Raw genomic sequence first — 12,559 nt, 5'->3', positions numbered from 1 at the left:
CATTTACTTGCATCGCTTTGTTTCCCTGACCAACGAATGTGTCTGCTCCTCTCCGGGAAAGGTGAGCGACAGTCTGGTTTTGGGTCTGTGTTAGTTTCCTGGGGCTGCTGTAACAGAGTACCACAGACTGAGTGACTTAGACAATAGAGCTTCAGAAATGAATCGTCTCATGCTTCCGGAGACTAGAAGTCCAAGATCAAGGTGTCAGCACGCTTGGATCCTTCTGACGACTGTGGAGAGAATCCATTCCACGCCTCCCTCTGAGCTTCCGCTGGTTTGCTGCCAATCCTTGGTGTTCCTTATCTCGCAGAACATCACTTCACCTCCGCCTACATCTTCACAGGGCGTTCTCCCTGTGTGTGTATCTGCGCTCAAATTCCCCCTTTTCATAAGGACACCAGACTTATCTGATTAAAGCTCCATCCTATTCTAACATCCTAACTTAACTAATCACAACGGAGTCACATTTTGAGTGATTACGGGTTAGGACATCAACGTATGACGTTTTGCGGGGACATGACTCAATTGATCACAGAGCCCTTTGGAGACTGGGCATTAAATCAACTGACTTAATACTACTAAGTAAAATACTTAAGCTGAGGCCTGTCTCCTTCATTAAAAAGAAAGACCGTGTGGTTCTGCTGGGCATGAGATCAAAGAATCCACTCTGCTCTGGGAGAGTCAGAATTCTTAGTGACACTTGCTTTCCACCAAAATAAAACTTATTTATTAAGTTTTATAGTTCAATAAAACCTGTTTTATTATGATTTGTAAAGCATTCTGAAAACTTTAGTTGGGCATTTCAAAATTTAGGTTGATTATTTCCATATTTACAGAGTGAAATATTATATTAGTCAAGCCCAGAGGACATGTAGCATTTCTAATCGATGTTTATTTGCTTCGGAGCATTTCGAGTAATGGCTAGCATATAATGGCTTCGACTGGATTTAAATAAAATTCTGCTCATCGTCTCACAGTAATTACTGCACAGGAAGAAAATTATTTATTGCAAGGCCTGATGAGCAGTTGCAGAAGACAGTCTGCTGTGACGAGGCAGCAGTGCAAACAGGCAGCTGTTTTTCATGCACGATGGCGTTGAATTTAGTAAATGCATGTTCATACCCCAACTTTAACATTTTATTATTGTTTGCCAAGAAACACTCAGTAAATAATTTCAAGATCTGCAAGATCGTTTCTTTCCTTTCATCTTTTATTGCTTACGATTTGGTGTTCTAGATCCTTCTGGATATATAACTTAGCTCTGATCTAAAATCTGGTTTATAGACATGCTTTATTTTTTTTAAATAACTAAAATAGTTCTTTTAAATATACAAACTATTGTAGTTTCTAAATATATAGAGAGCAATTGAAAGGGTAATATCCCCCTACAATTTTTTTCACATTTGTTTTCATGCATCAACCAACAGGCAGGAAGGAAGATGGAGCAGAAAAACTCCTGTGTATTAGTGGGGGGTCCTGTCATGACCTGAGTCTCACTCCTTGCTGAGCTCTGTATGAATTCCACTGAAGAATTACGAGGGAAGTAAAAGCCATATTTGTTACTTTCAAATCAGAGTTTTATTTAACTCGTGCATGACTAATCTGATTACAAAAACGATCTGATGAGGGGCCTTGTGACCACAGAGGTGAAGCGAGCCTTTTTACTTGTACACTCTACCCTCCAGGGCCAGTGACCCGCTTGCCACTCTTCTTGTTAAGTTTCCAAAATGTGGACAGGTTTGTCAGGGATGTCCCTTCTTAATATCTAGCTGCCAGGAATGCATGGCTGGGACAATTCAGAATAGGGACCCCAGCCGTCACAGTGGGTGCCGGTGTAAGCATCAACATGGCTGTGCCGGTGTAGGCAACTGAAGTCCAAACTTGTGCATGCAGATGTCCGAGGCTTAGTGCACACCTGAGCCCTAGACATTCGAGAGCACTCGAGAAACGGCAGCTAAGGAATGAATGAACCACCTGGACTCACACGGAAAGGCTCACTGTACTCAAGAGAGTTCACCAGACTTTAGAGACAGCCTCAGGAATGGAAAGAAAATAACAGGTAAAAGAAATGGAGCATTTGATGGCCTTGAGGTTAGAGTAGGGTAGCTGTGCTAAAACGGTGGATTCCCAAAGCTCTGTAGGAGCTGATGCTGTGCCTAAACAGAAGTTGGCAGAGCCTCCTGGGAATTTCTCGGTACCCTCAGTCTTCTGCCAGCACGGCTATTTAGAATGCTTTGTCGCTACAGACTGGCTTCCTTCTGTGCTGGAATGGTCTCACGGGTGCTCACTTCCTATTTCTTTTCTAGAGTGGGAGCTCGACCAAGGTGTTTGTTGTTTTTCGATCGTATCCATCATGGCCACTCCAGAAACCATGAGCTTCGGCCCATCAAAATGTTCTGACAATGTGATCTTTGAAAAAGGTCGACTTCAGGCCTGAAGTTCAGCCAAGCACAACAACACCCTGCCTCTGGAAAGGCAGAAAATATGTACTGAAGTAGCAATTGCTGTCCCTCTGAACAGATTTGGCAGTGACAGCTTAAGTGGCGTCACGGCAGAAGACAGCATTTCCTCTTAGAGAGGAAGAGGACAGAGTCTTGGGCACCAGCCCATGCTGATGGCCATGACATGACATTGGGTACAAACCTCTTCTTCTTCTCAAAAGGAGCAGAATAAGAGGCATACATACTCTCTGTGGATCAAGTACTAGCATCTTCCTACAGCCAGCGTTTCCACAGGAATGAAAACCGCTTGACATTCTAAAGAGTTTATCTGCCTCTGATAACTCCAAATGAGGCTCACATAGAAATTTTTGATGTTTCCAGGTGCATACAATCGGTGGCACCCAGCGTCGGTCAGAAGCAGGGCTAGGGCAATGGAATAGCCGACTGTCGGTTCCTTCGTACTGGCTTCACAGATCGGAGGCACCAGGCCTGTGCAGGGGACGCTGTCATGGGGCAGAGGCAGTGCTGCCATCTCTTTTCTGGTTTAAGCTATCAATCATCTCGACCTTTTGCACGTGGCCAAGTTTCCTTGGCAAGGAGATAAGCCACAACAGAGGTCTGTGCTTCTAGACAAGGGTTTTGTGTTGGAGCAAATAGGAATTTTAGTAAAATCCAATTCTTCTCAAGTCGTGAAACTGATGCAAACGGCACAAGGTGTTCTTTTAGCTCTGTTGGCTTTGCATGTCCCTTGGCAGGGCCTTCACGCACAGAAGGTCCATGATGTTTGTTTTCCGCCACAGGCACTGAGTCCTTTCTCTTGCAGACACAGCCCACGAAAATAAAGATGGTTGGCCACAGACGCAAAGGCAGGGTACATGTCCAGTTAATTAACTCACCCCAAAACTATCCTACACACCACAACATACACATGCTCACAGTTTTAACCTCCTCTGACCCACGCCATCCCATGTTAGTTTAGTGCAACACATTTCCTTAATAACGTTGCAACCCTTAACAACTAATTTTTTTTCACAAAGAGAATTCTTCAGTTAGAGAAAGAAAAAAGCAAAAGAAAAAACAACAGGTCTGGTACTAATTCAGAGTGTGAAAAAGACATAACGGTATCTAAAAGGCTATAAATTTAAGGAAATGTGCTGACACTGGGAATCTTGACCCAAGAATCAACACGTAGTCATGACTCTAGCTTGAGTGATGAATTTCCTTAAATAAACGGTCACATAGACTTCCTCAGCATAGCTACAGGGAAATCCTAGAGTCGAGGCAGGTCAGAGAGTGAACTTTGCAACCCACTTGCCAGATACTTGCTTGAATGGGGTACCTGGGTGAACCCCAAACCAAAGAGCACCTAGGACAGCGATATATACAATCAAGAAGAGTAACCTGCAATCCTATACCGAGGCCACTAATGTCTTTATCTCTCCAACAAGTAAAATTGCACATTTAAAAAGTGAGGGGTGACAGTGCATGGCTCATGCTTACTGTGTCCATACATATTCCAAGAAAGGTATGTGTTAAATGCTTTACATGCTCTCATGGGTCTACGACGTGGTTATTTATAATGATCTTCATTTTACGACACTCACAAGCTCTACGCTCATGGAAAGACTTTCTTTCACATTCACTTTTGAAAAGTTCCTTGATATGTAATACCACATAACCAGAGGACTTCGTGGGCATGGCTATTTTACTCGAGAGATGAACTGTTAAGTAAGATAAGCTGTCTGTTGTTAAGCAGAGTATAAACCAGAATATATACTTAATCAACAATAACTCAGATACTTTGTCATTTGATCGATTAACGTCATTCTAACAATGGCCCGTGGGTATTATAAAGATGCTGCAACTCCTTCTAAATCAAATGACGAAGACTGAAGTATGGTCGCGGGATTTCAGTGTGGGTATTGTGTATTAGATTCTAATTACTTAATGTGTTCATTCCGTGTGTGTCGCACTTGCTGTGCCCTTGCTTGTTTCATCATTTGCAAACACACCCTGGAACTGCCTGTGTCGCTGGCCCCATGCGGGGCCTGAACCCTAGCACTTGGTTAGCGCATCTGCTGCCGGAGAATGGGAAACCGAGCTTGAGTCAGCCGTGCTGGGAAGAAGGGCTCTAACCTGTGACCAGCTCCCGGATCTCCAGGTCGGCGGTCTTGCGGAGCAACCTCACCAGCGCTGGGATGCCACCGCAGTTTTTCAGGGCGATTTTGTTGTCATCGTTGGCTTTCCCATACACCAAGTTTCTCAAGGCTCCGCAGGCACTACGGTGGACTTCCGTCATCCGATGGTCCAGCAGGTCCACCAGGAGCTGGATGCCTCCTTGTCTCCTTATCTGAAAGAGCAAAGGACACACTCTGTGCTTTAGAGAGGAAGCTTTCACTACTTAAAGCAGAACAGGTTTTTTTTTTCACAGGAAGTAGTTGCTGTAATTAATCGCACTGACCTGAATTAAGGCACAGGAAGGGGAGGGAAAGCACGTGCTCGTTCTCCTGGATTTTATTGCCTCTACTTGCTTTACGACCCTACTGATAAAAATCCAAATGCATTTCCTTGCAAGCTAAGGAATTTCGGAAAGGTGATTTTAGCTTCCTAATGGGTGTCTCAGACAGTTTTTCTCTATAAAAAATATGCCGTACACTAATGGCATGAAACAGATGGAGGACCAGAAGAATGCCTCTCATTCCTAAGACTTATCAAATTTAACCACTGTTTTAAAGGGCTGCAGGATTGATGTACAAAATGTTAAAATTATGCTTGATAGGGACATGCTCCCAACATTTCAAAGGAAGCAGAAGCTAAATAAGAAACCAGAAGAACAACACATGGATTTTCACCCGAGATGACCTGGAAAATAAAGTCACTCGCCATAAGCGCTCGTCAGAACACTAGCACATAGGTATGTTGCGCTTAATTTAGGTATTTGATTAATAACAACAAAATCACATTAAATTTTGGTGCTCGTTTTACTCAAAGAAAATTTTGATTTTTTTTTTTGATAAGTGAATTAAAAAAAAAAAACACCTTGCCACATGTTCCTACATGTGTGTTCTTCCTAATTTTTCGATTTGTCTAATTTTCACATACAAACCATTTTGTGGAGTCTTCATTACCAAAGCACTATTTGAACATTTCTTCATTTATATGAAAAAAATAACACAATTCGTTCAGTAATTTTATTTTATTTTTTTAATTTTAACATCCCTCGGGATTGAAGAATTGTAACTTGGCATGAAAGAACATAATTTGACACCTTCCCTACTTAGTTTTCTTCTTCGAGAAAACTCACGCATCCCATGGATGTGCCTGGACACATGGCTAAGTCCCCGAACTCTTTCGAAGATGCTTGAATGCCACTTTCTCTATGAGGCTGCTCCAACCACACTATTTAAAACCACAATCAGAACCATACCCGCTCCCCAATCCAGCATTCATGTTTTACCTTCATCTGTGATAGGATTTTTCACAGTGCTTGCCACGTTCTGATTTCTTTATTATGTTTATTGTTATTGTCCGTCTTCTGCTACAATGTATGATCTTGGAGGGAAAGTCCCTTTGTTTCGTCAACTGATAAACCCCTATCCATACCCCAAGTTCAAGGCCAGACACTTCGTAGATGTTCAATAAATGCTTGTTGAGCGAATGGGGAGAGAGAGTATATGACTCATTACAGTAGTGTTTCTCAGATTAGCTAACGCTCCGCTTTTCAAAACTGAGTAATAGCCCTCTTTAAAGGGAATAAAAAAACCTCATGAACAGCTAGAAATATCTCCTAGGGGCTACACGTAGCAGCTTTTCTGGAACCAGCTTACAAATAAAATGAGGGTATGTGTCATTCCCATAAGGCGGGCCATCTGACAATTCAGACACGCCTGTAGAACTTATCATTGACAATATGAAAACAGAAAAAGCTGAAGCCCTCATAGAACTCGCAGACTCTTACGTCCCTGATCTGGAAAGCACGGATGTGGTGTTTCGCATAGTTCACTTCCCCTGAGAACAGGACCAGGGAATAAAGAGGGATGGCACAGGGAGTCGGGGCCATCGAAGGCGTTAACTTCTCTGCGGTGCCTGAGCAGCAGTGGCAAGAGCATCTGGAGAAGCCGCCTGAAAGGGATTATTGGGTCGCTTAAAAAAAAGCGAGAAAGGACCCCAAAACAACTTTTTCACAACTTAGTTTTCCCCAGGGCCTGCTTGGCATCCACCCAAGAGAGATGAAGTCTGTCTCACTAAACGCACGTGTCCCACACATACTTCTGGGTTCTAACCACGTCAACCTCCTTGTATAAGTGAAATATCCTTCAGAAAGGGTATTCTACTTGTACAAAAAGGTTAAACGACGAACGTCACTTTCTCTGGGTTTGCATGTGTGTACTTTGCAATTCTCCAGGTTTATTTTCATAATGATGAAACCATTAAAAAGAGGTAACAAAGCCATTCTTACAGTTAACCAATTGGTTCTCTATCAAAAGCAGATGGTATAATAAATCTATTTTATCTCTATATCTGTATTTATGTTAGCTCTACCGTACATTATAGTTACTATTCCCAACTCATGATAATATACTTCTCATTCATATGACCTAATGAATTATGCTATTAAAATATTATTCCAAAGCATTAACAGGGAAAATGAATTCAAAACACATAAATGCGATATCAATTCTTAATGGTATAATACGAACACAACATGTTCAGTGTGCCCCTAATTAATGCCATATGTCCAAACTTATAATGAAATTTTAAGTTCTATGTTCATCTATTTAGAGAAGCACAGATAAGACGATAAACTTTTTTTTCTGCTCTTACTTTTGAGGGTCACCGGATCATCAATATTAAAAACTTGTTTTCTCGGGGTTGAATTTTATCTAAGAATATGACAATCCCACCTTTCTATCATACTAATCTCCTGCAGGTCTGCACACACACTATTTGACAGTAGGAAATTTACTCTATTTGACATTTCGTGAAAATACGTGCAAGGCCTTGGTATCCTGTTATTTACATCAAGAACATCTAGTTAGTCCTATAGCCTAAAATAAATATCTACTATCTACAAAGGTGGACGGTGTTTAAATATTTCAAGGCTTCCCTGGATGTCAGTGCTGACAGTCACTCTCGCTTCTCCAGGCTCTTATCCTTTTGGATTTTTCCAGTGAGGCTGGACAGCTGATCCAGGAGGGGCCGCTCTGTGGGACGATGGTTAGACTGCTTGTCTGGACTGCCTTTGTTTCTAGTAGCGAGTACTTGTTTTACAACTCACTGAGCAGATTATTTGAACTTGAACTTGGCTCATGGCAAATCTGTAACAACAATGGCTCTTTAGCAATTTAACATGAAAATGATCCTCATTTAAATGCAGAAGGAAATGAGGACACCGTTTCCTATCCTTATTTTTTAACTTTGTTGTGGATGTGTCAAGAGAGTCAGACTGAAAACACAAACAAGGAGAGGAATCTATTGGGGAAAAAAGCACGGATTCACAAAATCAACTGAAAACCTTTCAGAATTAATGATAAGAGAATTCAGCAAAGTACAAGCTAAAAATTTTAAAAATGAAAAGCTTTATGAATATACATAAATCTATAGTTTACTTATATACTAAAAATAATCAGAATTTTAATAAAAAAAATCTCATTTAAAATAGCAACGTGGTACATAAAACACTAAGGCACTACGCATAAGAATTAAGTAGTTTCTATATGAAGAAAGCTGCATAAATTCATCCAGATACTTAAAAGCTGATGTGAGTGAAAGCGGAAGGTACCACGTTCCTGAATGAGAAAATGCAGGATTGTAAAGATTTCCGTTGTGCCATGATTAATTCAAAAATCGAAGCAGTTCCAATTTAAAACCCAACATATTTTAAAGTTGTTTTTGGACATCATGGCTCTCAAGTTCATCTAAAAGAATAAATGTAGGGGAAAAAAAATCACAGAACGAAATGAAGTATGGAAGGCTGAATATGTCCTAAAGCACCAATAAATAGAACGATATGACAATAGGCCAAGAATCAACACAACAAAGAGAAAGAAGAAAAATCTCAGAGAAATCCAGCCATCTACACCCTCTTAGGATATAGTCATGATGCAGTAGGGATTCGATACTGAGAATTAATGAAAACAGGCTCACCATGTGAGGGGGAAAACAACATTTGATTTCTTAACATTTCCATAAAATAAATTCCAGATGGATTAGAAATGTAAATGTGAACAACAAAAAAGAATTCTAGGAGAACGAATCAATGAATATTTCTTACTGGGATAGAAAGACCTAAGGTTGATAATGAAGCCAGAAATCATAATGAAAAAGACTGAAAAACGTACACGCATCAGAAACGACCGTAGGTAGTGAGCGATAAACTGGGAAAAGTTTTGACAATGAACGTGGTGATTAGACAAACAGTTTATGTTCTTACTTTAGAGACACAGATGATATGACTGCCAATGTCACTCAGCGGTAGGTGGCAGAGTCAAGACTCAAACCGAGGCTCAGAGTCTGTGCTCTGAACCCTTACAGCGCAGTGCCTCATTCTGCAGGCGTTTATCCGCAAACGGACCACGCGATGGTTTGCAGGTTGAGACCCCGTCACGTGGTATCACGCTGAACGTATTTCGTCTCGCTTGCTTTCACTGCACAGCATCACGTTTGTGATATTTTATCCAAATCAATAGACGCAACAGTTGTTCATTTACTTTTCCGTCTGGGACGTGTTCCTCTGTAGGACCACACCACGATTTCCTTTTTGAGTCTCACGTTGATGGATATTTGGTTGTTTCCAGCATTCTGCTTATACAGGCAATGGTGCTGTGTACGTTTGCATGCACAATGAAAGAGTTTCTCCAGAACAGACACTTAGGACTGGTGGGCCTAGATTTTGCATATATCCACCTCCATGGTGTGGCCAAAAGGTTGTACTAATTTATTCCCAGTTTGGAGACAGTAAGAGTCTCCTTGACCATACTTAGCATTGTTGACTTCTTTTATTTTTAACCAACCTATTGAATGCAAGATGATATCTCTTTTTAGTTTTAATTTGCATTTAGTTACTCGTAAGGTTAATTACTAGTAACCTTATTGCTAGTAAGGTTAAGTCTTTGAGTAAACTCTGCAACAAAGAGGTGTAGAATCTACTTAAATAAAATTAGTCTTTTACTGAGCAATATAAACAAAACAAGTCGTAAGTATAATGAAACACCTTGTTCATGAATCAGAGTGGATACTGAGAGGGCTAGGAATTCTCCAAAATGTACATACAGTTCTCAACACATTTTAATCAAAGTTCAGAAGTTTTCTTCAACAAGACAGAATGACTCTAATTTTGTCTGTAATCTTAAGCAAGCAATAAAAACTAAGATTACTTTGATAAGGAGGAATACAAGTAAGGAATTACTGCATCTTATGAATAAGTATTACATAAAGCCTCAATAATTAAAACATTGGGATAATGATACAGGAGTTGAGATGGCTTAGAAGGAAATGAGTAACGATCAACAGAGCCTAGTGTATTAAGGACTTAATGTGTGATAAAAAGAAAGATTACAAACCGATGTCGAAGGACTGAAATACATGGAAAGCTCTTAAGAGAGTTGACTCTATATTATGCACATTCCAAGAATTGAAGAATCGAGTATGCCAACTAAAGACAAAAATAATTATGTGAATATCTATATGATTTCAAGGATAAGCAGGGAGTCCTGCACACAAGCAAAACTGAAAATAACTTATTTCTAAAAATAATAATTGTATACAGATTATACAAAACAGGGTCTTGGTTTATCTTTAGTATTCTAGTTATACTGATTTTAGAAGTTTAAATATTAGTTTAATACATCCTCATGGGGGTCACGCTGACATACTAAAGTTAGGATAAGTGTGCATCTAAATTAGGGTTCAGGTTTTCACTTCCTTTCCTACCTTTCTCTTTTATTTCCTCCCACCCCTACACACAATGAAGCCAGCATATGACACAACATTGTTTTATATAAAGAATTTAAATCAAGATATAAGACCTAGTGAAAACAAATACTCTTCAAATTCAGGTCTTATTTTTTTTAACGTAATCAATCATCTCCTTTTAGATTATACCTACTTTCAGATTAACAATTACGAGTCTAATTTGTGGGTGGCGAAGCTAAGTGTATATATTGTTCAACATCTCAAAGAGAATGTTAGATGAGCACAAGTAAATTTTGGAAACATGAATCTCATAAAGGATTGAAAATTACTAAAACATGTCAGAATGAGGCATGCAAATACTGCCCCAAAGCTTTCGTTTTCTGTATGGACTGGATAATCTCTTATTTGACCAATGTTTACAGAGTGCCTTGTCAGGCGCTGGGCTCAGAAGTGAGATGGACGAAGCTCCTGCCTGTACGTGTGGATGAGTCAGACGCTGAAGAAACCAGAAAAGCAGCCAATAGGCCACTTCGATAGTGAAAAACAGAGGCAGTTTTATCTGGAGGAGGACCTAGAAATTTTCCGGGCATAATTTGGTATTCTACTCCTTAAAGAGGATCCGCTAAAGTGTGTAACCGAGCCTCTCAAAACCCGGATCCTCCTCCCTGCCGTGAAAGGGACCATAAGGAAGATACAGCAGAGAAAAAAAAGACAGAGGGTTTGGGAAGGTGATGGGGGGTTCGGTCAGGGTACCATGGTCAGAGGACATCTGAACGGAAACCAAATGACATGAAGGGGTGATAGAGGGTCCCAAGGAAGAGCAAGGAAGCCAGTGTGGCTGGAACGGAGGGAAGGAGAGAAGAGATGAGAGCCGCTGGGAGGCGGTGAGGGATTGGCCTGGGGGATTCCAGTCACTAAAGGCCGTCGGGTTTGCACCGAGGAACGTGGGAACGAGAGTCGGCCTAATGCACTTGTTTAAAGTCTGCCGTATGTGCCATGTCATGAACAGACTGTAGGGGCCCAAAGGTAGACACGGGGACAGCAGTTCGGGGGTCACTGAGATTGTTCCAGGGCCTGAAATCCGGTAGCTTCAGATTGGAGTGATGGAAGTCCAAGTGCTAAGAAATGGTCAAATTCTAGATGTGCTGACCAGAGAAAAGAATCGCGAGTGACTAAGATTTTTGGCCTTTCATTTTTAATAAAGTGTGTTGATAATCATCACAATAGTAGTTTTTGGTTGACTGACAGATGGCAAAGCGTTTATAAAAGACTCAGCCCCTCATTTAAATTTCTATTTCCCTGGCATTACAAAAACACATACTTAAAACATCACTCGTCTTTTGTTATTGCGAAATGGAAAATGACATCTTTTTAAAATATAAAATTATGCCAAATACATAGAAATAATAGCGAAATTGTGTTGTATCTTACATAGCCTACAGTTATAACAACTAACGAATATTAAAGTGAACAATATGGAGTCCACCAAAAGGAGTTATGATAGATATATCTAGAAAACTTTTTTATGCATTTATTTTATTTTTGATTTAAATTTCTAAATTTAAAAAAAGTTTTAACTATATCAAATAAGATTTCTATTATACCTATAAAATTGTGCAGAATATAAAGGTTCCTTAAGTGTTTTCTTGTTATGAATGTCTTTTTTTCTTTTTCTTTTTTTAACTTTAGGTTATGAAGTCACCAAAGTGTTTTCAAATCTATCTACGCTCATACAGCCTTTTGTGGTGGTAACGGCCAGTATTTACTGAACTAAACACTGGCTGAAAAAAGCACTTCAGTTTCATTCAGTTTCACTGATATTTCCCAAGTGTTATTCTGTGTTCTTTGAGGAATCTCACAGACTCATAAAGGACTAATAAGGTGCCGTGAGGCCCACAGGAAGGTCATAAATCAACCTCCTTGGAAAGTGGAGTGGGGTCGTTATTTCTGGAAAAAATAACAGCTGGACTGATGTTAAGAAGTTTGAAAATGGGTGAACCACACCCTGTGGAACATGATTAAACCTTAAAACGTTTGGAGCACAGTAGGGTTACGCATTTTAAAGTGTAGTTGAGGGAAAGAGTAGGCATCAGTGTGTGAGTTGGTGGTATCTGCCCTTGGCCCTTAAATTTATCCAAAGATTGTAGTGGGGAGGCATTATTATTATTATTATTATTATTATTATTATTATTATCATCATCATC

The 12,559-nt window shown here is 40.2% G+C and overlaps 1 protein-coding gene across 1 annotated transcript in view; it reads right to left on the bottom strand.

Annotated features, from left to right (window-relative positions):
- CTNND2 (catenin delta 2) overlaps window positions 1-12,559 on the bottom strand; it is a 700,986-nt gene that overhangs the window by 197,181 nt on the left and 491,246 nt on the right. Inside the window, exon 13 of the mRNA XM_011364122.1 lies at window positions 4,578-4,791. Within this exon, the coding sequence (XP_011362424.1) occupies window positions 4,578-4,791 (214 nt within the window). The remainder of the gene's footprint in view (window positions 1-4,577; window positions 4,792-12,559) is intronic.

This window comes from Pteropus vampyrus, unplaced genomic scaffold (genome assembly GCF_000151845.1).
Source record: "Pteropus vampyrus isolate Shadow unplaced genomic scaffold, Pvam_2.0 Scaffold94, whole genome shotgun sequence".
Lineage (NCBI taxonomy): Eukaryota > Metazoa > Chordata > Mammalia > Chiroptera > Pteropodidae > Pteropus > Pteropus vampyrus.
This window is presented reverse-complemented; position numbering and strand designations above follow the sequence as displayed.